At 36.8% G+C, this 26,608-nt stretch overlaps 1 protein-coding gene across 11 annotated transcripts in view; it reads left to right on the plus strand.

Moving 5' to 3' along the window:
* The window catches only part of LOC115213272 (protein pangolin, isoforms A/H/I/S), a 387,555-nt gene that overhangs the window by 284,532 nt on the left and 76,415 nt on the right, over positions 1-26,608 (plus strand). For all 11 annotated transcript variants that reach the window (XM_036504068.1, XM_036504072.1, XM_036504066.1 and 8 more), the window contains 2 exons: positions 6,066-6,186; positions 16,811-16,901. In XM_036504068.1, coding sequence (XP_036359961.1) covers positions 6,066-6,186; positions 16,811-16,901 — 212 coding nt within the window. The remainder of the gene's footprint in view (positions 1-6,065; positions 6,187-16,810; positions 16,902-26,608) is intronic.

Consider the following 26,608-nt stretch of genomic DNA (forward strand, 5'->3'; position numbering starts at 1 on the left):
TTTAAACCATTTTTGACCATGGGGGATATTTTTGCTTTAAAATCAAAAATTCTTGTGTTGACTTTATGATCCCTTAGCTACCATTTTCCATGCATGTATATCACATATACAATTGAAGTGGTGTGTGTGTGATTATTTGTTTGAAATGTTGTTTTTTTCCATAGCTAGACATGGCTTAGATTGGAGTAAATTTTGAGACATTTTTTTTATGGTTGGATGCATTTCTTGTCACCAGCATTTACCTGTTTTTCAAGTTGGGAATTTTTTTAATTCTAGAGTAATTTGAAAGCGCAGAACTTGTGGATAGTTTGTTGACAGGAAATGTCATTGAACCTCACTGGTTACAACTTAACCACAAAGAATGGTGTCACTATCCATACCTGCAGCTCAGTCTAATTTTTTTGTAGATATAGAAATGCACTTGTGCACTGGTGTCACTATCCATACCTGCAGCTCAGTCTAATTTTTTTGTACATATAGAAATGCACTTGTGCACTGGTGTCACTATCTATACCTGCAGCTCAGTCTAATTTTTTTGTACATATAGAAATGCACTTGTGCACTGGTGTCACTATCCATACCTGCAGCTCAATCTAATTTTTTTGTACATATAGAAATGCACTTGTGCACTGGTGTCACTATCCATACCTGCAGCTCAATCTAATTTTTTTGTACATATAGAAATGCACTTGTGCACTGGTGTCGCTATCCATACCTGCAGCTCAATCTAATTTTTTTGTACATATAGAAATGCACTTGTGCACTGGTGTCGCTATCCATACCTGCAGCTCAATCTAATTTTTTTGTACATATAGAAATGCACTTGTGCACTGGTGTCGCTATCCATACCTGCAGCTCAGTCTAATTTTTTTGTACATATAGAAATGCACTTGTGCACTGGTGTCGCTATCCATACCTGCAGCTCAGTCTAATTTTTTTGTACATATAGAAATGCACTTGTGCACTGGTGTCACTATCCATACCTGCAGCTCAATCTAATTTTTTTGTACATATAGAAATGCACTTGTGCACTGGTGTCACTATCTATACCTGCAGCTCAGTCTAATTTTTTTGTACATATAGAAATGCACTTGTGCACTGGTGTCACTATCCATACCTGCAGCTCAATCTAATTTTTTTGTACATATAGAAATGCACTTGTGCACTGGTGTCACTATCTATACCTGCAGCTCAGTCTAATTTTTTGTACATATAGAAATGCACTGTGCACTGGTGTCACTATCCATACCTGCAGCTCAATCTAATTTTTTTGTACATATAGAAATGCACTTGTGCACTGGTGTCACTATCTATACCTGCAGCTCAGTCTAATTTTTTTGTACATATAGAAATGCACTTGTGCACTGGTGTCACTATCCATACCTGCAGCTCAATCTAATTTTTTTGTACATATAGAAATGCACTTGTGCACTGGTGTCGCTATCCATACCTGCAGCTCAGTCTAATTTTTTTGTACATATAGAAAAGCACTTGTGCACTGGTGTCACTATCCATACCTGCAGCTCAATCTAATTTTTTTGTACATATAGAAATGCACTTGTGCACTGGTGCCACTATCCATACCTGCAGCTCAGTCTAATTTTTTTGTACATATAGAAATGCACTTGTGCACTAGTGTCACTATCCATACCTGCAGCTCAATCTAATTTTTTTGTACATATAGAAATGCACTTGTGCACTAGTGTCACTATCCATACCTGCAGCTCAATCTAATTTTTTTGTACATATAGAAATGCACTTGTGCACTAGTGTCACTATCCATACCTGCAGCTCAATCTAATTTTTTTGTACATATAGAAATGCACTTGTGCACTAGTGTCACTATCCATACCTGCAGCTCAATCTAATTTTTTTGTACATATAGAAATGCACTTGTGCACTAGTGTCACTATCCATACCTGCAGCTCAATCTAATTTTTTTGTACATATAGAAATGCACTTGTGCACTGGTGTCGCTATCCATACCTGCAGCTCAATCTAATTTTTTTGTACATATAGAAATGCACTTGTGCACTGGTGTCACTATCCATACCTGCAGCTCAGTCTAATTTTCTTGTACATATAAAATGCACTTGTGCACTAGTGTCACTATCCATACCTGCAGCTCAATCTAATTTTTTTGTACATATAGAAATGCACTTGTGCACTAGTGTCACTATCCATACCTGCAGCTCAGTCTAATTTTTTTGTACATATAGAAATGCACTTGTGCACAACATGTCTCACAGGCACACACACTCACACATACACATGCAACAAGATTCTTTCAGCTTATTGGTTGGCACAGAGTTATACTAGAAAGATACTTATTTCTTTATTGCCCACTAAGGGCTAAACATAGAGGGGACAAAGAAGGACAAAGGGATTCAGTCGATTATATCGACTCCAGTGTGTAACTGGTACTTAATTTATCGACCCCAAAAGGATGAAAGGCAAACTTGATCTTGGCGGAATTTGAACTCAGAACTCAGATGAAATACCGCTAAGCATTTTGCCCAGCATGCTAACGTTTCTGTCAGCTTACTGCCTTTCTGAAGGCACTGCACTAAGGATTTGAACCCCACCAAACTACATGATAGAAAACCAAACCTAAAACCACACAGCGCATGTGTGCACACGTATGCACACATACACTACAGTGTTCACTTACCTTTTCTGGAATCAGTTTTGTATTCAAAAGGAGAAATGCAATGTACCTCACAATTATTAGTTTCAAATTTTAACACAAGGCCAGCAATTTCGGAGGAATGGGGTTAATCGATTACATTGACCCCAGTGCCCAAAAGGATGAAAGGAAAAGTCGACCTTGCTGGAATTTGAACTCGGAATGTAAAGACAAAACGAAATGCTGCTAAGCATTTTTTGCTTGGTGTGCTAACAGTTCTGCCAGCTCGATGTCACCAATGTATACCATAATTATTAATTACTACGGAGTTGTGATGGCACCAAGCTCAACTTTGCCTTTCATTCTTTTGGTGGCGGTGGCGGCGGTGGTCACAGTTATGGTAGGGATCGATGAAATAAGCACAAGCTGTGCATCAGGGTTGATGCAACTGACTTGCCCCTCCCCTCAAACGTGTTGGCCTTGTGCCAAATATTTAATAAAATAATTATTAGCTCCTCCTCCTTTTACTACTACTACTACTACCAACATTGCCACCACAGTTCCACAGCAAACTGGAGAGCTGGAAATTAGCAAAACACCTTTACAATACTGTATATAACAGAAAGAAAAAAAAGGTGGATGACATATTTGTTGCACCAGTTCTACCAGACTGCATCTACCTGATATTATTGGAGGCAATGGTTGGCTATAACCATGAATGGCTCCCATACTTTGTCTTCTATTTCATTTTATTCATTTATTTATTTATTTATTGCATATTTCCCCCTGGTAACACTAGTAACAATATATGTATGTATGTGTGTGTGTGTATGTATGTATTTTTCAGAATTGCAAATTTTATTTCTTTAGCATTGTATTAAAAAGGAAAAAAAAAAAATTGCTGGCAGTTCTTTAGAGAATAAGTTTTATTGATATCAAACATTTCTCCTTCTGACTTCTCAGCTATATTCAACAATGAACTCTGTCACTTGACTTGGACTCTTTCGCTAAACAATATATCCTCTCTATATTATTTACTTATACTTCTCCTCTATCCTCTAATCTAATATGACCTCTCTCTCTCTCTCTCTCTCTCTCTCTCTATGTATATATATATATATCCTACTTGTTACTTTATCATATTGCCTATTGTATGATTAGTGCTCTGTGTGTGTGTGCATGCGTGGGCACGCTCATCTATGTGTGTATGTATGTATGTATATATATATGTGTGTGTGTGTATGGAGGCGGATTTCTGCCCATGTATATAATTCAATAAAATACTCATACATTCACATAAGTGATTCAGTGAACTGTTTATTTATTTATTTATTTATTTTATTTACTATGTTTGATTTTTCTCTGTCTAAATTGGATTTGATATATAAACAGACAGACAAATATGCCTAAGCCATAATATACCACACATGGGTATGCAAAAGAAAGGAATGGTAATTGTAGGTGTTGGAGACGGGGTGGGGTGGGGGCCGACAAATTTTTACAGACAATTCTTCCCCCCACCCTCAGTTTGGTTTCGCAATAATTGGTGGTGGTGATGAATAAAATACAAATGTTTAATCATTCTTCGTTACCTCAAATCAGTAATTTTCAAACAATCAGCGAAGCCCCCCCTCCTTTTCTTTCCCCTCTTTAATAATGGTTTAATGGTTTCAAATTTCGGCATAAGGCCAGCAAGTTTTGGAGAAGGGAACCTCATTGATTACATCAACCCTAGTGTTTAAATGGTGCTTATTTTATCGACCCCCAAACGGATGAAAACCAAAGTGAACCCCAGTGGAACTTGAACTCAGAACATAAAGACTGACTTAAGAGTTGCTAAGCATTTTGCCCAGTGTGCTAGCAATTCTGCCAGCTCGCCATCTTACTTTCCATCTTTAATAATGAGAAGACACGATAGTCTTCATCCATATAACTCTATCTTTGCTGTTGGACAAGTTTAAGAAGTATCTAATTTTATTAAACATGGTAATTCCACCCCACTCACTTCCTTTCATACCCCCATGGGGCTCTACATCGTTCTGTGAGAAACGTCTCTCTAGATACTCTTTAATTTAATTTCATTTTTAAAAGTGAAGATAGACAGAGTGGTATAATATCATCTCTCAGTAGCATTACAAACTACAAAATAGTTGCCTACTTTCTTGTTTGTGCGCATATTGTTTGCTGTATTAAATAGCATTTAATTACAGGAAACAACACTGTCATGTGTGTTTGTGTGTATGTAATATTAATTAATAAATGACAAAAGAACAGGCATTTCATAATTACATTCATTAGCTCACAGCCGTTTCTGCTGTAAGGAACACTGCACCCAATATTGAATGTCAGTGTGACTTCATCATGGTCCTTAATGATGTATCTTTATTAAGAAAAGCATTTAAATATACAGATATACACATCATACTTACATACATATAAATATATATATATATATTCATTCATACTAGTTTTTTTCTCTCTCTCTCTCTCTCTCTTACACACACACACACACACACATGCATTATATTACTCAGTTGCCATAGGTTTCATTGGACAACCATAAACAAGCATATATAATACTTCATCTGTAGTTGCCCTCTCAGTTATGCTTACTCATTCTTACCAAGAATTATTAAAGTTGCTTCAAAATTATTCCTTGCTGCTACAACTACTACTACTGCTACTGCTGCTGCTGCTATTTTGCTAATTCAAGATGTGAATACAGAAAAGTATTCATGTCTTAAATTTTAAGAAACAAAAAGTTTTTAATCAAAAGAACAGGATATGTACATATTCAGACACTTTATTCTTATTTTAATTTTTTTTTTTTTTCTTTAACATGTGATAAAGAATGTCTGTGATATCTGGATATGTGTTTGTATAAGTAAAATCTAACACATGTTTTGTTTAAGAAAAGAAAACATGGGAAAAAAAAAATTTAGGAAAAATATATAAAAAAAACTAGAACTAGAAATGTAGCTATCCTTGACCGAAAACACATGCATACCCACACACACACATATAAGATCTACTTTAAATTTAAATCGTTATTAATATCTTAAAAGTTGCTCTGTTTTAATTAACTCTTCTGTATGACTTGTTAAACTGAAAATTCTAAACTCTGCGTGATATTTTATACTTCATTTCTTTTTCCTCTTGAGATTTTCAAAATCTTACAAATTACATGCTCCGTGAAGATATTTTCAACCAATTTTAATATATATAAAGGCGTTTGCCTTTAAATGTGCAATAATTTCTTGTTTAGTTCACTCGCTTTATGTATTTCAATGTATTTATTTTCAGAGTGTATTGCCTTTTTTTTTTTTTTCTGTTTGTTTTGTTTTGTTTCTATACAGTTTACTGTGGCTTGTTTACCACATCTGATCTTATGTTATTTGCTGTCCAACATTTGCTAACCACTTCTTTTCATTTCTTTCAGGGGGGTAAGATGTCAATGGTCCAGCCGCCACTGGCCAGCCTCATGATGTATAATAATGATTACAGTCAACCTCCTCCAGCTCATATGGGAATTCCACCTGTACATATCGATCCAAAAACAGGTAAACAATCTACTACTTTTCTTCTTTTTTTAATTTTAACCCTTTCATTACCGTATTTATTTAGAGATGCTCTGTGTTTCTTTCAATTACTTTAAATATAACAAAGAATTTAGTAAAATAACTTAGTTATCATTAAGCTAGTGTTAGGAATATAAATTGTGAATAAGGTTTGGTGGAAGATTTTAATTCAAAACTTATGAAAACAAGACATTTGTACTCAGAGCCAGAGCCGGTTTCAGCTGGGTTGGTAATGTAAGGGTTAAAGCAATGCTTTATCATTCTTCTTACTTTTCTCATTGATGTATACATATTTGTGGCAAATAAACATCATGCAAAGATACACCTAAACAAAAGTGTATTTTGCACCAAAAGTCAATATGTGAGTTCTCTCATGGTATCTACCACAGTATAGTTTGTTCCAACAGAACATCTGTGCTCAACTGGAGATATAAATATTATATCTCGGTATTAATACTTCCTTTGTTGCTAATATATATTATGTATATGTATCATTATACAAAGGCATATATATATGCAGAAGGTTTCCATACTGCTTTTTGTCTACTGAATTTCATTTATGAGGCATCAATTAACTTGAAGCTGTGGTGAAAGTCACCAGCTCAAGATGCCATACTGTGGAATCAAACCCAGAATCACATGGTCATGAAGCAAAATTCCATGCCTGTATCCATGTGTCTCCTTGTTACTAAAATGATTCCTTTTTTTTTCTCTGTCCTCCATATTTTGTTCCTTTTTTTATTCATTTACATCTTGGCATGAATGTCAGTATGTTATAGAATGTTTAACTTGGCACGTTTGTTGTCTTGACAAACATCATTATATGTATATGAATTGTAAAACATTTAGAAGTGTTTTTGTGAATGATTGTGTGTGTATATGTGTGGCTGAATGCCCTTCATATTACCAGGAAGTAAGTATAATATGCACCCTAATACATCTAAGCTTAACATTTCTAATTGAGATCATAGCATTGTTTTCACCAGACCAGCACCTTAACTTGACCTTCCAGCCACTGTCCTTGTTAAATTAAATAATATTTCATAGATAAATATTTGTTCCAGTACAAACCACTTTATGAAAGATATGACTGCTTTTTTTTTTTCTCATAAGACAAGCTGGGGGAAATAGAGCTACAGTGTATCCTGTCTTAAAACACATTATTTTGTTTAGCTACTGACACTAGTTTCTTAATATCAGTCTAAGATACAAAAAATACTGTATTATCCAAGCAGTATTTTATTAATTTATTCCATATTATTGCAGAGCTATTATCAATAATATGGCTTTATAAAGAGCAATAGATTAGTGTGGTGCATGAGGTGTGTTGACCACACAGGGAGGTGACTTATATTATTGTGGGGGCAGCTAATTCAGCTACTACATAGAGTGGCCAAAACCTTCACTATATCACAGGAATGAACATAGCTTGTTCAGTTGCTGTCAGTTTCTACTATAAATTGTTTAAATATCTATTGTTTTTAAATCACCTCTAGTGAAGGCATGTAGTCTTGTGGTTGGTCTGTTGTAATCACAATTGTTAGATTGTGATTTTGATCCATGGACCAGTCTGTACATTATGTTCTTGAATACAAGAACATAAGCATGGCACCTTAGGCAAGTATCTTATACTATAGCCCTACCGATAAAAGCCTTGGGAGTTGATTGAGTAGGTGGAAACTGAAAGAGGCCCATTCTTTGTACATATGTATATGTGTGTGCATGTATGTATATGTGTGTTTGTGTGTGTATGTAACCACACACATGCTTTTCTTGGACTATTCTTTTCCCTCTCTCTGGACCTTTCCTCATTCTGACAAAGAACTATGCTTGAAATGTCACACCCCCTCTTTTTTTTTCCATCTTAAACTGAGCATCAATCTAATGTGTTTACTGTGTATTTTTCCTTTTGGCTTTTGTTGTTTGTATTTTTATATTTGATTTGTTTGTGTTCTTATTTTGACATGATTTGTTAGCTGTAAATGAGTAGCATTCCTATACAAACAATGTCCTTCGCTTCCAATCTTCTATGAAAATGTCCAGCCAGGAAGAAACATTAGTTTGGCTGAAGACTGGTGAGGGTTGGTGGCAGGAACAGCATCTGGCTGTACAAAATCTACTTCAGTGAGTTTCATTTAACCCATGCAAGCATGGAGAAGCAAATGTTCAAATGACAAAGACAATGATTGATTGATTGATTGTGTGTGTTCTAAATTAAGTAGATTCAAACACAAATGACCCCTGATGGGGAATAAGAAGTATCTGATTGCTTCACCTATTTGATTCTTTTCATATGTCATACGAGTTTGGTGTGTGTGTGTGTGTGTGTAAAGTTCAAATGCTTGATTTATTATTACCTGATGATCTCAGGAGATGATGAAACTGACAGTTATAGTGTGAACAATGGTTAATCCTAAATTTGAATAAAATTATTTGACTAAACATTTTTATTTTGAATTTTAAGTGGGTTTTCTATTGAAAATTAATTTACCATACACATACATAGATATATGAAGGTCTATATATGCAGGTTGTGCATACATATATATATATGACGATATATGTGTATATATATATATGTGTGTGTGTGTGTGGTAACCTTACTAATGCTTGTAGCATGGAAAAAGCACTCTACCTCTGTAAAGGGGTTAGCATTAGGATGTGCATCCAGCCATAGAAACCATGCCAAAGCAAACACCAGACCACAATGCAATTCTTAGACACCCATCCAACCCTGCCAATCTGGAACATGGATGTTAAATGATGATTATGAATGTGTGTGTATATGTATATGTGTTTACTCTTTTACTTGTTTCAGTCATTTGACTGTGGCCATGCTGGAGCACCACCTTTAGTCGAGCAAATCGACCCCAGGACTTATATTCTTTGTAAGCCTAGTACTTATTCTATCGGTCTCTTTTGCCGAACCGCTAAGTTACGGGGACGTAAACACACCAACATCGGTTGTCAAGCGATGGTGGTGAGACAAACACAGATACACAAACATATGCACACACACATACATACATACATATATATATATATATATATATATATATATATATATATATATATATGTATACATATATACGATGGGCTTCTTTCAGTTTCCGTCTACCAAAAAGGCTTTGGTCAGCCCGAGGCTATAATAGAAGACGCAGTGGGATTGAACCCGGAACCATGTGGTTGGTAAGCAAGCTACTTACCACACAGCCACTCCTACGCCTATGTATATGTGTCTGTATGTATGTATATTATTTACTATGCACAGTACTTAAAAACGAGCTACGGTTAGTTTCATGCTGTGGAATCAATTAGCCAGTATATCACTCTGTGTGTGTGTGTGTGTGTGTGTGTGTGTGTGTGTGTAAGTCCATTCCATGTCTGTTCCTTCTCTGGATATTTCTGGTTGATAGGCTTAGGCCATATATGTGTCAGTTAAGTTTCTTGAAGAAATATTTGTTTCTCTGTTGTAAACTGTCAAGTGACTTGTTGCACATCTTCAGTTTGCTCTCATTCCCTCACTCACTCCACCACTCACTCATTTCTCTCCCCCATTTTTTTTTTTCACCCTCTCACTCAATCCAGTGTTGCACTCACTTCACTCTGACTCTACTCACTTTTTCTTTACTGCTTTATTCACTCTCTCCTCTCTCTCTCTCTTTCTGAGTGTGTGTAGTGAGAAAACGAAAGAGATGCAGTGAGAGTAAAGTTTAGACAGAAAGTGGTGTGGAATTTAGTTCATAACTTAATTAGAAGATCTCCCACACACACACATACACACACAAATTGCTTGCTTTTTTTCTATCCTTTTCTCTCCATTCTATCTAATTTGATGAAATTTTTATCTCTCCCCCCCCCCTCCCGCTCCAACTCCTCTGCACTCAATATCTCTTATCCTTTCATTTGCCTCTCACCCTCCCCCTCTCTCTGCTTCTATCTTTCTAATTTGCTGAAAAATTTATCTTCACACCTCTCTCTCTCTCTCTCTCTCTTCTCCTCCCTTCTCTCTATCTATCTATTTATCTCTCAATTTCTTTTCATGCTGTCTGGAACAAAACTATTGGGAAATGGTAGGGAATGTATAAATTGGTGGTGGTGGTGACGCTTGTGGCAGTGATGTTTGTGGTTGTTGTTGTTGTTGTGGTAGTTGTGGTGATCTTCACTGGACGATGCAAAGAGGAGAGCGAGGTACAAAAGACAACACAGACTAACTGAAGAGTTATTAGGTTGAAGATGTGGTGTGGCATAACACTATCATCATCATCATCATCATCATCACCATCACCATCATCATCATTGCTGTTGTATAGGATGATGGTAGTGGTGGTGGTGGTGGGAGTACTATGTGTGTGTGTGTGTGTGGGAGGGGGGATTTTATTACCTTATTTGCATACATTTGATTCTAATCAAGATAATCTTGATTGTTGGGTCTTGAGTTGATGGTTGTCCTGGATCAGACCATCATTAACTGACCTCTTTTACAAAACTAATTGCTGACTACACTTTGAAGTTGGGCATTTTTTTTAATGTTCCTGGACATAATTATGCTTTCACTAGCATAAATCCAGCTTTCTTCTTCATTGTTGTTGTTATTTATTATTATTATTATTATTATTATTATTAAGGCGGCAAACTGGCAGAATCATTAGCACACTAGACGAAATGCTTAGCGTTATTTCACCCATTGCTACATTCTGGGTTAAAATTCTGCGGAGGTTGACTTTGTCTTTCATCCTTTTGGGAGGTTGGGGGTTCGATAGATTAAGTACCAGTTGCGTACTGGGGTCGATCTAATCAACTGGCCCCTTCCCTCACAAAATTTCAGGCCTTGTGCCTATAGTAGAAAGGATTATTATTAAGATTATATAAGACTGAGGTAACTCCTCCAGAAATTATTTATACAGAAATAAAAAGTAGGAGAGTGCCATCGTTATCGTGTGAAATTGGTTGAACAACATTTCACATGATAACTATGGCACTCTTCTACTATTTATTCATTATTATTAGTAGTAGTAGTACTACTAAAGCATTGAGCTGGCAGAATCATTAGCATTCTGGAGCAAGGTGCTTAGTGATATTTCATCTGTTTTTACTTTCTGAGCTCAAATTTTGCTGTGGTCAACTTTGCCTTTTATCTTTTCAAGGTCGATAAAATAAGTAGTAGTGGAATACTGGGGACTATCCCCTCCTCCCAAATTACTGGCTTTGTACCCAAATTTGAAATCATCATCATCATCTATTATTATTATTATTAAAGGGAATCATTATTGGTATTGTTTTAGTAGTATGATCATTCCTTTTTCTTTTCTTTAATAACCTGTCTCTCTAATGTCTCCCTCGTCTGTTGCCATTGCGGTAATAATAATAATAATAATAATAATAATAATAATAATAATAATAGTAATCCTTTCCATTGGAGGCACAAAGCCTGCAATTTGGAGGAGGGGGAGAGTCTATTTCATTAACCCCAGTGTGTAACTGGTACTCATTTCGTCAACCGTGGCAGAATTTGAACTCAGAGCATGCAGGCAGACAAAATGCTGCTAAGCATTTCATCCGGCATGCTGACAATTCTACCAGCTCGCCGCCTTGATGATGATAATAAAAATAATAATCCTTTCTAATTTTTCGCACAAGGCCAGCAATTTTGAGTGGAAGGATGAAGTCGATTGCACTGACCACCCAGTACTTGTTTGTTTCTTCTACTCTATTAACTCCAGAAAATGAATGGCAAAGTTGGAAGGGTGCTAGCCAATTGCATCAACTCTAGTAGTTGTCTGGATTTTCTTATCCTATCGGCTCCCAAAAGGATGAAAAGCAAAGATGGCCTGTGTGGGATTTGAACTCTGGATTTAAAGAGCCAAACAAATGCTGCAAAGCATTTCTGATTCCACCAGTCTAATGATTCCACCAATCCATTGTCCTAGTAGTAGTAGTAGCAGTAGCAGTAGCAGCAGCAGCAGCATAATTATTATTATTGTTATTTATTATCGCTGTTGTTGTTTATTTAATAATCTCTCCAATTTCTTTTTTATGATAGTCCTTCATTGGTTTAATTATCTTTATTCTATGTATTCCATCCTCCTCTCTCTCTCTCTCTCATCTTTTTATCCCAGTCTCATTACAGTTTCATTCTGCCTCTGGTGTCTGCCTGAGTGTCTGCATGCATTAGTCTGTCTAATGTTCCTCCCACCACCACCACCACCACCACTTGTTTTCACTTCCCTCTCATACCCATACACTGTTTCCTCATCTATTTAACTATATATTTTCCCCAGTTCTTTCTCGTTTTGCATATTCTCTCTCTCTCTCTCTCTTCAAATACTTTACCTTTTCTGCTCTTTCTCCAAATCACTATCTGCACTTATAGTTTCTCTTTCTCTAATCCCTTATTTGTTACCATATCTTTTACAGACACATGGATTTAACCGATTAAACAAGTTCCTCACCCTCTTCCTCCTCACTCAACTCCAACCATTAGCCAAGTCTATCAACTCCCTCCCCCCCTCTCTCTCTCTCTCTCTCTAATCCTCTCCTTTCTCTTTACTTAACTATATATACTACATCATAGTTTTTGGTGAGAGAGGAAGGTGGACTTTTTTTTTTTAAACCAACAATTACCATAAAACTTTAACATTCCAATTTTTCTTTTATGATAATGCTATCGGTGTTCTTATTCTTCTTCTTGTTATTGTTATCGTTGTTTGTTATTGTTTTGTTTTTTTGTGGGGGCGAAAAAATATGAAATTATCGCTTCATCACAAAATCAGATTCCTTCATATTAAAATAGCCATTTATCTCAGTCAACTTTCCCTTATCTGTTTATATCTTAAATTAGTATAATTACAAGTGGATGATGGCAGGAAGGAGGGAGGGAGGAGATGGCTCTTCAGCCTCACCACCACTGCTAATACCACCACCACTAGATATATATTGCATTGCATTGTATTACAGTATGTTTGTAGTTCATCTGTACAACCAGCCCTGTAGTTCCATTTTAGTTACACCCCCACCACTACTAAGGGAATACAAAAATTTAGTGTTACCCACTCATCATTAACCCTTCCTTTACTCCAAAAGAATCAATTCAAATTCTTTTTATTTCATCAGATATTGATAGTAAATTGTATTTGTTTTTAAATAATCATGTTGGACAGTATGTGTGTGTGTGTGTATGAGAGAGAGGGAGGGAGAGAGAAAGAGCAGGGGTGCAGTTATTTGTGTGAATAAAGAACAGTGTATTACCGACCGCAAATACTAGCGTTATATTATACATCATACCTGTATGTGTGTAAAATAGTGTTATAAGCCGTATTTCTGAGCTAGATTTTCGTTTCAAGAATGAGAGCATATGGAGTTCATTGTCATTCTCTTATGACTGATTCTTCTTTTGTTTGTATGAAATGAAATGTCATCAGCCTTGTGAATGCAAATGTGTTTTTGCTAGACAGAGGTTTTTTTGTTTTTTTTTGTCATTTTGATTTATTTTCTTCTGTGTATTATGGATTTACAGTCGCATTCTCTTTTATTGTTTCTCTCTTTCCCTCTCTTATACACACACACTTCTCATTGTGTCCATCTTATCATCCTTTTGCTTGTTAGCATATTATCTGTCTCATTGCTGATAATAAAATCCAGTAGGAGTTGATCATTTCCTGATTTTGTGGTGGAAGATGACACCTTAACTACCAGGAGACTGGTTCAACATAAGACACCTATCTCACGCCATTTTAGAATATTATATAGGTTTTTACCATGCTGCTTAGAAAGTCTCTTGCCGTTAAACAAGAAGAGGTCAGGAATAATGTCCAGTGCAACCAGATTACACTGATGTAATTCTCCATTAGTGCCGCAGGATTGTTTAAATGCTATTGGCCGGCTGTACTTTCACTTTCGCTTTCACCTCCCCTCCCAACATTTTTCTTCTTGCGTAGCAGCTGCAATGTAAAGATGTGCAAAGATGCTTTAAATTAACCTACTATTTGTGTGTTGCTGACATTTTAGTTTCAGAGACGATCCTTGTGTAATAATGGCTAAACAAAACTCACCTCTGCACCACCATCCATTACAAGACTTCTCAGAAAAATAGTTAGTGTAGGATTAGATTGGGTTTGTAGTCTCAAGCAATGGATGTAACATTTCATCTTAAAGACTAGCTGAAAGAAAGGAAAAATTAAGACAAAGTTCTGATTTATTGTTTGTTTTTGTCTTTTTTCTTTTCTTTTATTTCATTAACATTGCCATCATCATCACCGCTCTCATCATCAGTATTATTTTTGTTTTAATATCTATTTTACCATGATAGCAAGATATGTCTGCAACACAAGATATTGCCATCCTTTCTCAACACTGTGGCTCTCAGTATCCTGATCTCTTGACATAACTGTTCCTTTCTATATCTTCTTTGCTTTCTATCCCTGCGATAAGTACTTTCTGCCTTCAGTTGATGGTATTTTCTTCACTCTGTACTTCTTCACTGCCGCTATCATCTCCTCCTGCAAAACATCGATACATTTAACACTTAAGCATTCAAACTGGCCATATCTCACTCAAATATTCTACCTGTTTTATGTTCAAACTGGCTAGGTCCAGCTTCTCACACCTACCATACCATGTCATAATCATAGCTGATGCTGGTGGCATGTAAAAAAACACTCTTCAAATGTTGGGCATCACTGAGGTAATAAGTGACTGAGACCTTTGGCGATATGTTGTGCTTGAGAAGACCCGTCAAGCCAAGTGAAATCATAGTCATGATTGATGCTGGTATCACGTAACAGGCACCCGTACCAGTAGCATGTAAAAAGCCCCCCTTTGAACTTTGGACCTCATGGAAGTGATAAGTAACCTTTGGTGATATGCCATGCTTGAGAAGACTCGTCAAGTCAAGTGGAATTGTACCTGTGGCCAATGCCAATGTCATGTAACTGGTACCTGTACTGGTGGCACGTTACTGGCACCTGTGCTGGTGGCACATAACTGGCACCTGTGCTGGTGGCACATAACTGGCACCTGTGCTGGTGGCACATAACTGGCACCTGTACTGATGGCACATAAATGGCACCTGTGCTGGTGGCATGTAATAAGCACCTACTACACTCTTGGAGTGGTTGGCATTAGGAAGAGCATCCAGCTGTAGAAACTATGTCAACTTAGATTGGAACCCGGTGCAGCTCTCCATATTACCACTTTCCGTCAAACCACCTATCCCATGCCAGCATGGAAAGCAGACACTTAATGATGATGATGATCATCATCATCATCAAAATCTTGAAGCTATGAGATGATACATGATTAATTCAAAACAATGTGAATAAATAAGCATTACATTAGACAAAGTAATCTGAATACTTAAGGATTACTGTCCAATTTGCACATCCTGTTGCTGGATATGTTGACATTCTGTATTTGAATGTCATGAATACCAATGACTCAACCTGTTGGGGGTTGCTGTTTTTAGTCAGATCTCTCACTTGACTTTGTTCAAACAAATATGATGCCAAAAGCTGATTAAATGAAATGTGTTATCAAGGTTTTTTGTTGGGATTGTCTTGTCTTTGTTATGGGCATGTTGTCTTTAACCCATTTTATACCAACCTGCCTGAGACTGATTCCTACTTCTGTGATACAAATCTTTCTGTTTTAACCCTTTAGATACCAAATAGTCTGAAAGCACCCTTGATTCTATGATATAACCCCCCCCCCTTTTTTTTTGTTTAGTGAATTAAAACCTTTGGTCAAAATTTCATGTTACAAATATCAGCTTAATAATTACAATGCTATGAAAGGTGTTTATAAGGCATTTAAGAAACACACAAAATCCGTTAGATTCACTTCAACATTTAAATTTAATTTGTCAAAATATTTTCGGCGCTTTGAGACCACAAACTGCTCACTGACAAATTCCGTGCAGTACAGAATTTTGTTCCTTTGTTATTCAGTATTCTGTACATCAAAAATATTCAAAACTATGTACAACAATAGCTTGTAAGTGGAGTTATTATATTTCCAACTAAATGAAACAAATTTTCCTATTGACACTTATTCAATTCTTGCTGGATTTGAACTCAGTACAGTAAGTCATTGAACCAGTTTTGTTTCCTTTTTTTTTAATGAAGTCTAGTGTATTTTTGAGAGAGGTGAATAGTTAAGCTGCTTACCTTATATCAAATTGTGTCCTTATATAAGGTACACCACTGATCTCCACCTGTCTAGTTATGATCATCATAGTTCTTTTACATGGTCACCCATCTTACTAGAAATAGCAGGCACATCTCATCATACTATTTTGCGGAAGAGAGGAGCGCATACATTGTGTAATTCAGGGTTTACAAGGCCAGGAAGGGACAAAAAAGAAAAGAAAACAGATGGGTTGGTTATAGCAGGGATACCTTTGATAATAAATCTTCACAATCAAAATCAGCTGAATAATGCACAGAATAAGAATATTGACAAAGTAAGAAAGAATTTTTTTAAATATTGTCAATAACATTTGGTTTCATTATTCCAGCTAATATCCAAATTTCCAGAACTATCCAATGGTAAGTGAAGTTTTACATAAACATGACCACCTCCAATTGATTTATTTCCATTTTAATTTCAGGGTTGCCACGACCTCCCATGTATGGTTACCCAGCTCCCCCTGGTCAGTTTCCGCACCCTATTTATGGCCCAGATTTCCCTCAAGTGCAATGGTAAGTTTCAGTTTTCATATGAAATAAATCAATAAAACACCTAACGAGAAAGTAAGCCAACTCGGCTTCAGTTTCACATTATATGTTGTTGTTGTTGTTGTCGTTGCTGTCGTTTCTATGTTTGTCTAATTCCTGTTTCACAGCAGTCTAATTTGATGTCGGTTTATTAAAGAAAAAAATCTTCAATTATCTGCTTTCAAACTGCTAAGTAAATAAATCTCTTCACTTAACATTGTTTTATTAGCTATTATAAATGTTTTGATTTTATTATAAACTGCTCTTTAACCCATTTGATAGCAAGGAGTGTGAAACTTGAAATCACTGCTGCCTTTTGTTCTCTTGAAAAAAAAAAACCTTGTGTTATTCATTATCATCATCCAGTTGAGCTTGCTTGGATTTTACCCGTCCCTACAATGTTATCTACCACGATTCTGTTTAGTATTCAAGAGGTCAGTGAGGCAACATTCTGTGTTTGTACAGAGCTGGTCAGTAAAGGATTGGCAAGCAATGGATAGGCATAGCTGTGTGGTAAGAAGCTCGCTTCCCAGTCACATGGTTCTGGGTTCAGTCTCGCTTTGCGACACCTGGGACAAGTGTCTTCAACTAATGCCTCTGGCCGACCAAAACCTTGTGAGTGGATTTGGTCAATGGTAACTGGGGGAAAATCCCATCATAATATATTCATATGTATCCATCTATGTGTGTGTGTGTGTGTGTGTGCGTATCTGTGTTTGTTTCCCCCCCACCCACCCACTACTGCATGACAACTGATGTTGGTGTGTTTACATCCCTGTAACTTTGCAGCTCGGCAAAAGAGAGCGAAAGAATAAGTACCAGGCTTTAAAAAAAAAAGTCCTAGGTTCAGTTTGACTAAAACCCTTCAAGGCAGTGCCCCAGCAAAGGCTGCAGTCAAATGACTGAAACAAGCAAAAGATAAAAGATAACAGTGCATATGCAGTTTCAACAAAAACATCAGCTGACTGTTAGCAATACTTACAATCACAATGCTTGGCTGAGGAATCTCTGTGACATCAATAGCCAGAATCACCACACAGGAGTGGCTGTGTGGTAAGTAGCTTGCTAACCAACCACATGGTTCCGGCTTCAGTCCCACTGTGTGGCATCTTGGGCAAGTGCCTTCTGCTATAGCCCCGGGCCGACCAATGCCTTGTGAGTGGATTTGGTAGACGGAAACTGAAAGAAGCCTGTCGTATATATGTATATATATATATATATATATATATGTATGTGTGTGTTTGTGTGTCTGTGTTTGTCCCCCTAGCATTGCTTGACAACCGATGCTGGTGTGATTACGTCCCCCGTCACTTAGCAGTTCGGCAAAAAGAGACCGATAGAATAAGTATTGGGCTTACAAAGAATAAGTCCCGGGGTCGATTTGCTCGACTAAAGGCGGTGCTCCAGCATGGCCGCAGTCAAATGACTGAAACAAGTAAAAGAGTAAAGATCCCCCATATGCATAGCTGCTAAGCATCTATTGACCTGGCAACCAATCAGTGTTATTATTAAGCTAAAAAAATTTCCAGTTACTCTAGTTTTTAAAGTGTTTGTATTTGCACAGCAAAAAGGCCCTCCATGATAATTTTGTGTAAACCACCCGCCTGCTCTTTCCCTGCTTTCTGAATGTTTTAAGTTCTGTTCCAAACACTAATTAATAAGTATAAGTGCATGTGCAAGATCATGTGCATACATTTTGGGAGTGATTTTATGAAACCCCTCTAGTTATTTCGTTGCAACTGGTGAACAAGAGCATCATTGGCTACAGGGCATTTACAGTGGGCCAACGGGAGGTTCACTGCATCTCTGAAGGCCTGAGTAACTAGGGATTGTCTGTGCAACTCTGTCAGAATAAATACCACAACACACACATATGTAACAGGCACTCTATCGGTTACAATGACGAGGGTTTCAGTTGATCTGATCAACAGAACCGCTTGCTCACGAAAGTAACGTGCAAGTGGCTGAACACTCCACAGACACACGTGACCTTAACCCTTTCGTTACCAACCCAGCTGAAACCGGCTCTGTAGTACAAATGTCTTGTTTTCGTAAGTTTTGAATTAAAATCCTCCACCAAACCTTAGTCACAATTTATGTTCCTAACACTAACTTAATGATAACCAAGTTACTTTACTAAATTCTTTGTTATATTTAAAATAATTGAAAGAAACACAGAGCATCTCAAAATGAATACGGTAATGAAAGGGTTAATGTAGTTCTCGGGAAGATTCAGCATGAAACAAAATGTGACATGGCCGGTCCTTTTGAAATACAGGTACTACTCATTTTTGCCAGCTGAGTGGACTGTGGCAACATGAAATGAAATGTCTTCTGAAGGACATGTCACTGGGAATTGAACTCATAACATTGCAATCATGAGTCAAATACCCCCTAACTACTAAGCCACACACCTATGTGTGTGTTTGTGTTTGTGTACATATATACATATAGCTTCCTTAACCAGCACCCTTGTGTATGGTCTGGTAGTGTACCACACTTTTGCTAATTGTTTCAAGTGCCTGTGTATTTGTGAACAGACAGAGACGCCCTCTTAGTCTTCCTGCTATTGTACTACTCAAACATTAAGGATATACCAGCTGGAGAGACAAAGGGCCACACCAGCACTAAGTTGGCATTTATTTTCAGCTGAGTAGACTGGAATAATGTGAAGTGATGTGCCTTGCCCAAGAATAATATGTGCCACCTAGTCCTGGAATTGAAACTATGACCTCATGACTGTGACTCCAACAATTTGACCAATAAGCCACACACACACACACATACACATGCATGCATGGTGGCTACCACATTCCACTAATAAAGCATTGGGCAACCCAGGGCTATAATCCTTTCTGTTATAGGCACAAGTCCTGAAATTTGGGGGAGGGGGATAGTCGATTACACCGACCCCGAGAGGATGAAAGGCAAAGTCGACCTTGGTGGAATTTGAACTCAGAATGTAGTGACAGGCAAAATACTGCTAAGCATTTCGTCCAGCGTGCTAATGATTCTGCCAGCTCACTGCCTTACTCAAGGCTATAATAGAAGATCAAAGATGGTGCTGCTCAATAAAATCAAACCTGACACTTATTTGCTGCAAAGTGAACTCATCTATGCTTGTGTCTGTGACTGAGTCTATTTTTATTGATCTCGGAAGCATGAACGGCAAGGTGAATCTTGGCAAGATTTGAACCTGAGACATAAAGTGATGTAACTAAATACTCACTCAAGCTTCAGATACAAGATATTTTTTCACTCATTGTACTGTTTCAACAGATCTACTGTTCTTAAAACACAAATTAACAACACAGTTATTTTCCCTAAATCCTCCTAAATTTACAATTTATTTTAAATATTGAACACTCATCATCATCAAATGATGATGATGATGATGATGAACACTGTCAAAATTGGTTAAATTCATATGTGTGTGTGTGTGTGTGTGTCTCTCTCTCTCTCTCCCTATATATATATATATCTCAGAAACTGTTACCATTGTTTCATTGTTGTTATAAGGCTGAAACAAGAATAGACATTTCTTAAAAACAATATACAATTTGTTGCAGTCCACTTCCAAAGATGAATTCCACTTTCTACAAATGAATTTATCAATTGTATTACTCTCTGTCTGTCTGTCTCTCTTTCTCTGCACACACACACACACACTATATATATATATATATATAATATGTATATTATGTTTATCTATATTATAAACATACATGGTATATAATGTATTTACATATGCATATATGTAAACATACACACACACACATACATACACATGATATCTATATTGCTCACTCTTTGCTGTTTCAAATTTCTTTTTCTGGTAACTGTTTTTGTAAAGAATTTTACCTGTAGGAATAGTTTTACATTACATGATTTCTAATGTCCTAAGGACGCTAACAACTAGAGGTTTATCCATTCTTACTTCGCGCAGACACACACACATGCATGCACGCACACACACACACACACACACACAAAGTGCCTGCATGTATTCTTACTCTCTTTCTGCATCTACTAAAATATGTATAAAACATCTCTTTATTGTAAACTGCCACCTTTTAAGGCATAACTTGGGTTTTCTAAAGAGGTACTTGTAAATTTGTGCGTGTGTGTATGTGTGGGGGTTCCCCGTTGTTCCTGTGAATAATAGTAAGAGAACGGAACTGAGATGCTTCTTAGAAATAACTGTAATGCTGCTTTCTTCAGCCTGTCTTCAAAAAATAAAAAAAATAAAGTCTATTACATATTCTAAAATGAATTTATGTATTGAATGTTCTTTCATTCACTTTAGACAAAATTAAATGAATCCTGCGGCACTTGCTAACTTTTACATGACAATACATGGTTTCTTGTGTATGTGCCAAAAATGGGAGAGGTTTTTTTTTTTTTTTTAAAAAAAAAAAAAAAAGGAAACACCCCATCCCTTAACTGTTTTTTTTTTCTTCCGTTCTTGAACAGCTCTGTTTCATTTTGTTCCTTTTCTGCATATCTTCTCCCAGCTCTTGAGTAGTGGAGGCAAAAATTCACTCATCTCTACTCTAATTTCATAGATTACGGTATTCGCCATTTTACAAATTAATTAATTCATTCATTGTTCTATTCTTGTTCTCTCTTTCTTTAATTCACCTTGCATCCTGAGGGGGTACACTCTTCACACACACACGCGTGTGCATACGCGCTAGGTTACCATGCAGTTTCCATCTAATTTCATTCATGAGGCAATAGTCAGCCCAAGGTTATGTTAAAAGATACTTGCTCAAAGTGCCAAGCAGTGGGTTTGAACTTGAAACTACATGGCTATCCACACAACCCTACCTGTATCCTCCATCTACTTCAGTGGTTCATAACCAGGTTCTATATAGCTCTTCAGAGTCCATATGAGATTTTGTTAAGATTTACCTGCAGTAAATTTGTTGTACTTCTACAAGTCACAAAATATTTTAACAATCTTTTTATACAGTTCCTAATGATATCTTTCTATATACAAATGGCAAAATGTCTGTGTGCGTGTCCTTTATACAAATTCACAATTTTTCAGTTAGAGGGCTCGCACTTTCTATGGTCATTCAAAACCGTACAAGGGTGGTCGTGCACATCTTTACATTTCCCCAGTCACCCCGCAAAGCCATTAAAAAATCAATAGAAGTGACTTTTTTGTGAATTTTTAAACAAAACCCAATCAAAATGCCCAAAACTTGATACGCCAATTGAATGCCAGCTAGTTGTATGTAATTGGTCAGAGATTTGGACAGTACTCGCGTGTATGTGCGCACGCATGCATGCAGCTGTATATGCATGCACTAGCACTATGACCCGGTGTTGCCGGGTCATAGTGCTAGTTTAATTATAAAAATATATGATTTTTTAAACATTGAATGGCTTATAGGATCCATCCGAGTAGAAGAGGAATCAAAGGGGCCCATAAATTAAAAAATGATTAAGAAACACTGACCTAGTTACTGTACTGGCATATTTCTATGCATCTTGACAGTAATTTCAGAACTGACCTCGCTATTATTCTCCCAAACATTCTTCAGTCTGTTTCTGTCATAAGTATCTACCCTTCAAGAATGGTAACCAATGAGAAGAGTATTTAGATAGTCACTCTCTCAGCTAGAAATAACATCCAAATTTCTCAAATCACACCCTATTGCCTGGGCAAAAATGCCAAAAGGGATGTACACATAAGACAATGAAGTCCTAGATGTAGGAAAGGAATGAATGATCACATCTGCAGTGCTTCCTTCGGTCACAGGTCTTCCCAAGTGGGGGCTGACCTTGGATTAAACAGCAACTACTTGGCACTTATATTTCAGATAGCAAATGTCCTCTGTTCACAGTAAATGCCCAAACCAGTACATAGTTATCTCTCCTACACATAGGAACCAATACTACTAAAGGCTAATGTCTGTCTGTCTGTCTAATTCTTTCTCTCTCAATCTCCTTGTAAAATGATGTTTAATTTCAATTTCCCAGTGGATCATACTCAGTTCATTTCTCTACACTTCTGCTGTTGTCTTAGTTGCAATCATTGTCTGTTTTGTTGTTGTGCAACATCACACATTCTTCACACCTTGTGTAATTTAATTTTTTTGTACATAAGAAAAAAAGAAAACAACAACAAAAAAATCATTGACTACAAAGACAACAATTCTGTGAACTTCTTTCACCTCATTAGCACACACATCATGCTTTCATTGGAACTTACCACTAATTATATTATATATGGAGGCACTACTTAGCTACTTTATCCAGCAAGTCATCTAAGCACTCCATGGCTTTCAAATCTAATCCACTCCCTGCTGACAGACAACTACAACAACTGCAAATCTAACTGCATTTTTATCTATCTTGTAGATCTAGTGAATTGGGATAATCACTCAGCTATGAACTGGCTGGGTCATTAAGAGTGTTGAATAGAAAGCTTTGTCTGTGTTCTGAGTTCAGATCACTCCAAGGTCAACTTGTTTTACATCCTTTTTGTGGTCTATAAAAAAATTTTTTACCAATTACAGGGTGATGGATTAGAGGGTTGGGTCAGATTCCTCGTAGTAGCTCTTCCAGCCAGTTGTTTTGTGTTCTGACAGCAACTCCTGCAGTGATGCTGTAGCTAAAGTGTATCAGCCCATGTTGGCAGTCTTTTTCTTGGAATAAATAAGTGTCAATCACTTGGCGAGACAGGAGACTTGCATGTATAGGTAACTTCCAGTCTTCCTCATAAAATCTTGCCCAAACTTGCACATACTTGTGCAGACACATGGTCAGCCTGACTGGTGGGTGGCTCTTTTCCCCTCACCCTCAATATTTTTTGTTAATTATACAATATTAAGTTTATACAGTTCCCTTTATATTAAGGTCATTCCCTAGGAGCTACATGGCTTTTGTATTCTTCATTATACTTAAGTAATCACCATGTTAACTTTGAAGGGTTATTTTTATATTTTTGTCATTCTTGGTTATTACTGTATAACTTGAAACGTTTCCCAGTGTTCTTTAACAGATTCTATAACCCTTTAAGCATTCAGATTATTCTGTTAAATGTAATACTTTTCCATTCGAATTGGGGTTTTTTTTGTTAATTAAGCTATTTTATAGCTTCAAAATTTTTCGTGATGTGATTCTATATTTTATAATGGCATTGAAGGGTAGGTGTGATTGGCTGGTTATAGAATAAAAAAAAAGGTAGCATATTTGGGCTAGATATGGCCAGTTTAAATGCTAAAGGTTAATATGAACCAGATCATCAGTTTGCAAAAAAATATATAAACATGTTTGTGTGTCTGTGTTTGTACCCCTCAACATCACTTGACAACCAATGCTGGTGTGTTTATGTTCTCATAACTTAGCAGTTCGGCAAAAGAGACCGATAGAATAAGTACTAGGCTTACAAAGAATAAGTCCTGGGGTCGATTTCTTTGACTAAAGGCGGTGCTCCAGCATGGCCACAGTCAAATGACTGAAACAAGTAAAAGAGTATGTGCAACTATATGTGATTATTTCGGGGGTTGGGGGTGACGAGAAAATAGTTGCAGATAGCCCTGGTGGACACCAACTTGTACATTGTACAGTGAACTATTTCTTCATTGAATTCATTGCTTGTCCTGGCCGGGCCTTACCTACTCCTAGCACCAGTATTAATTCTTGTCTCAGAAGTCATTCAACCACATCTGGTCTGTTCATTGCTTGCTGTATCACATCTTTACTACGCAGAGTGGAACTGTTTGTTTTCAGAAACTACCCCCCCACTCTTTCTCTTGCAGTTTTCTTACTAAAGAGAGAGAGAGACAGAGTGAGGTGGGGTTGGATCTGCTGTTCCAATTCTTGCAACCTATCCAGTCTAGCTTTATCTTGCACTTACAATCTAAAATTCACCAGCCATTAATCTAATGTGTGTTGGAAGGGAGAGCAGCATTCACTCAACATGGGGTAGCTTGTTTATCTCTTCCTGGTTAGGACAAAGATGTCACTTGTAATCTTAATACCTCCTTGGGTCATTATAGCCACTCTCTTATCATGGATGTCAAAATGCTTTATGAACACCTAAACTTTTTTTCTTTTTCTTGTTGGTTTTTCTTTTTGTCTTTTCCATCTAATTCTCTTAGCATTTACCATCATCATCATCATCATCATCATCATCATCATTCATTCATTCATTCGTTCATTTTGTATTCACTGAGAAGAGAAATTTATTCGTCTTTTTATAAATTAGAATATTTACCATGGTTCTTTTGAAACTAAACCCTGATACTAGTCAAAATGTGCTAGAATATTGTATATTAATACCATTTTTCCTCTTTCTCTCTCTCTCTTCATTTCGGAAAGATAAGTTGTTATTATTTCATATCAGACATTAACGGTGATGGTTGTGGTGATGGAGAGCAGGGGGGGCTTGTTAATTTTTTTTTCCCCCTCTCATCTTTTGATCATTTCATACATAGTTAAGGGTTCGGTACCTTACCATATAATAATACTTGCATTGTAAGAAAAGATTTTTCAAGGAGTCCCTCTTTCCCCCCTTCCCTTCCTCTCTCTTCTTCCGCCCCCATGCACCCACACTTCCACCCCGTTCATTGTACAGTGTTGGCAACCAAACAGCCAGAAAGCAGATAAGTCAATATTGAAGATCTGGCTAGATTTTGATTGAAACCTTCTTATCAATAAGTTTCTTCCCAGCGTTGTTATTTCCTTGCTGCAGTTATAAACATAAATTATGTTTTATATGACACTTCCAACATCTGATAGAAGTTTGTTCTTTTTTTTATATTTGTCCTTTTCTTTTTTTTCGTTTTTTCTTTTTTTTTTGTAAGGGTGTTGGGACACTATATTTATCTGTAACCAGATATGTATGGTTAATGGGGTGGGTAAGAGATATGGATAGATAGATAGATAGATAGTGAGAGAGAGGAGGGGAGGAAGGATTGTCTTATTTGATTTATCAGCTCCCCTACCATCACCATCATCACTATCACCATTTTATTTAAGTAATACCAACCACTCTGCTCTTCCTTCCATTTTACTCTCTCTCTCTCTCTCTCTCTCTTTCTTCCTTTGTTTCTCTTTTCTATAATCCTCCCTTCCCCTTTCTCCAACCTTCAGAAAGAATATTGAGTAAAATAAATAAACAAATAAATGAATGCTGGAGTATATTGGCTGTGAAGAGTCTTTTGTTGGCTAAGGCGGTGTTAGTGAGCTTGATATGATGGAATACTTGTGGGAAAGTGGCACCGAACTGGCCATGACTCATTTGTTTTGTCATCAGACATCATAGCAGAGAGAAGTGTGATGACAGTTAAAACTGTAAAATCTGCAGTGTTTGTCTCTGCATTCTGCTAATATTCTTCCCTTCCTCTGACAGTCCACCACATAACCAAAATATATGACAATGCAATAGATATGGGAGGATGTGGCTCAAAGCTGAGAGGTTTTGCTTTCCGTTTGTTGTGAAAAAAAAAATTCTTCATTAAAATTTCAATGTTAAACCAAAAAAAAAAAGATTTTAATATTTTGTTGGAGAAATATTTGTCTTCATGACCACCTCCCCCACTTCACTTCAAGTTCTTCATTTTTTTAAATATTATCTTTAACAACTGACATCTTCTTCTCCTTCTCCTCTTCCTCCTCATCATCATCATCCTTCTTCTTTGTAAACCTAGTACTTATTCTATCGGTTTCAGCCT

The sequence above is a fragment of the Octopus sinensis genome, linkage group LG6, assembly GCF_006345805.1.
Source record: "Octopus sinensis linkage group LG6, ASM634580v1, whole genome shotgun sequence".
NCBI lineage: Eukaryota > Metazoa > Mollusca > Cephalopoda > Octopoda > Octopodidae > Octopus > Octopus sinensis.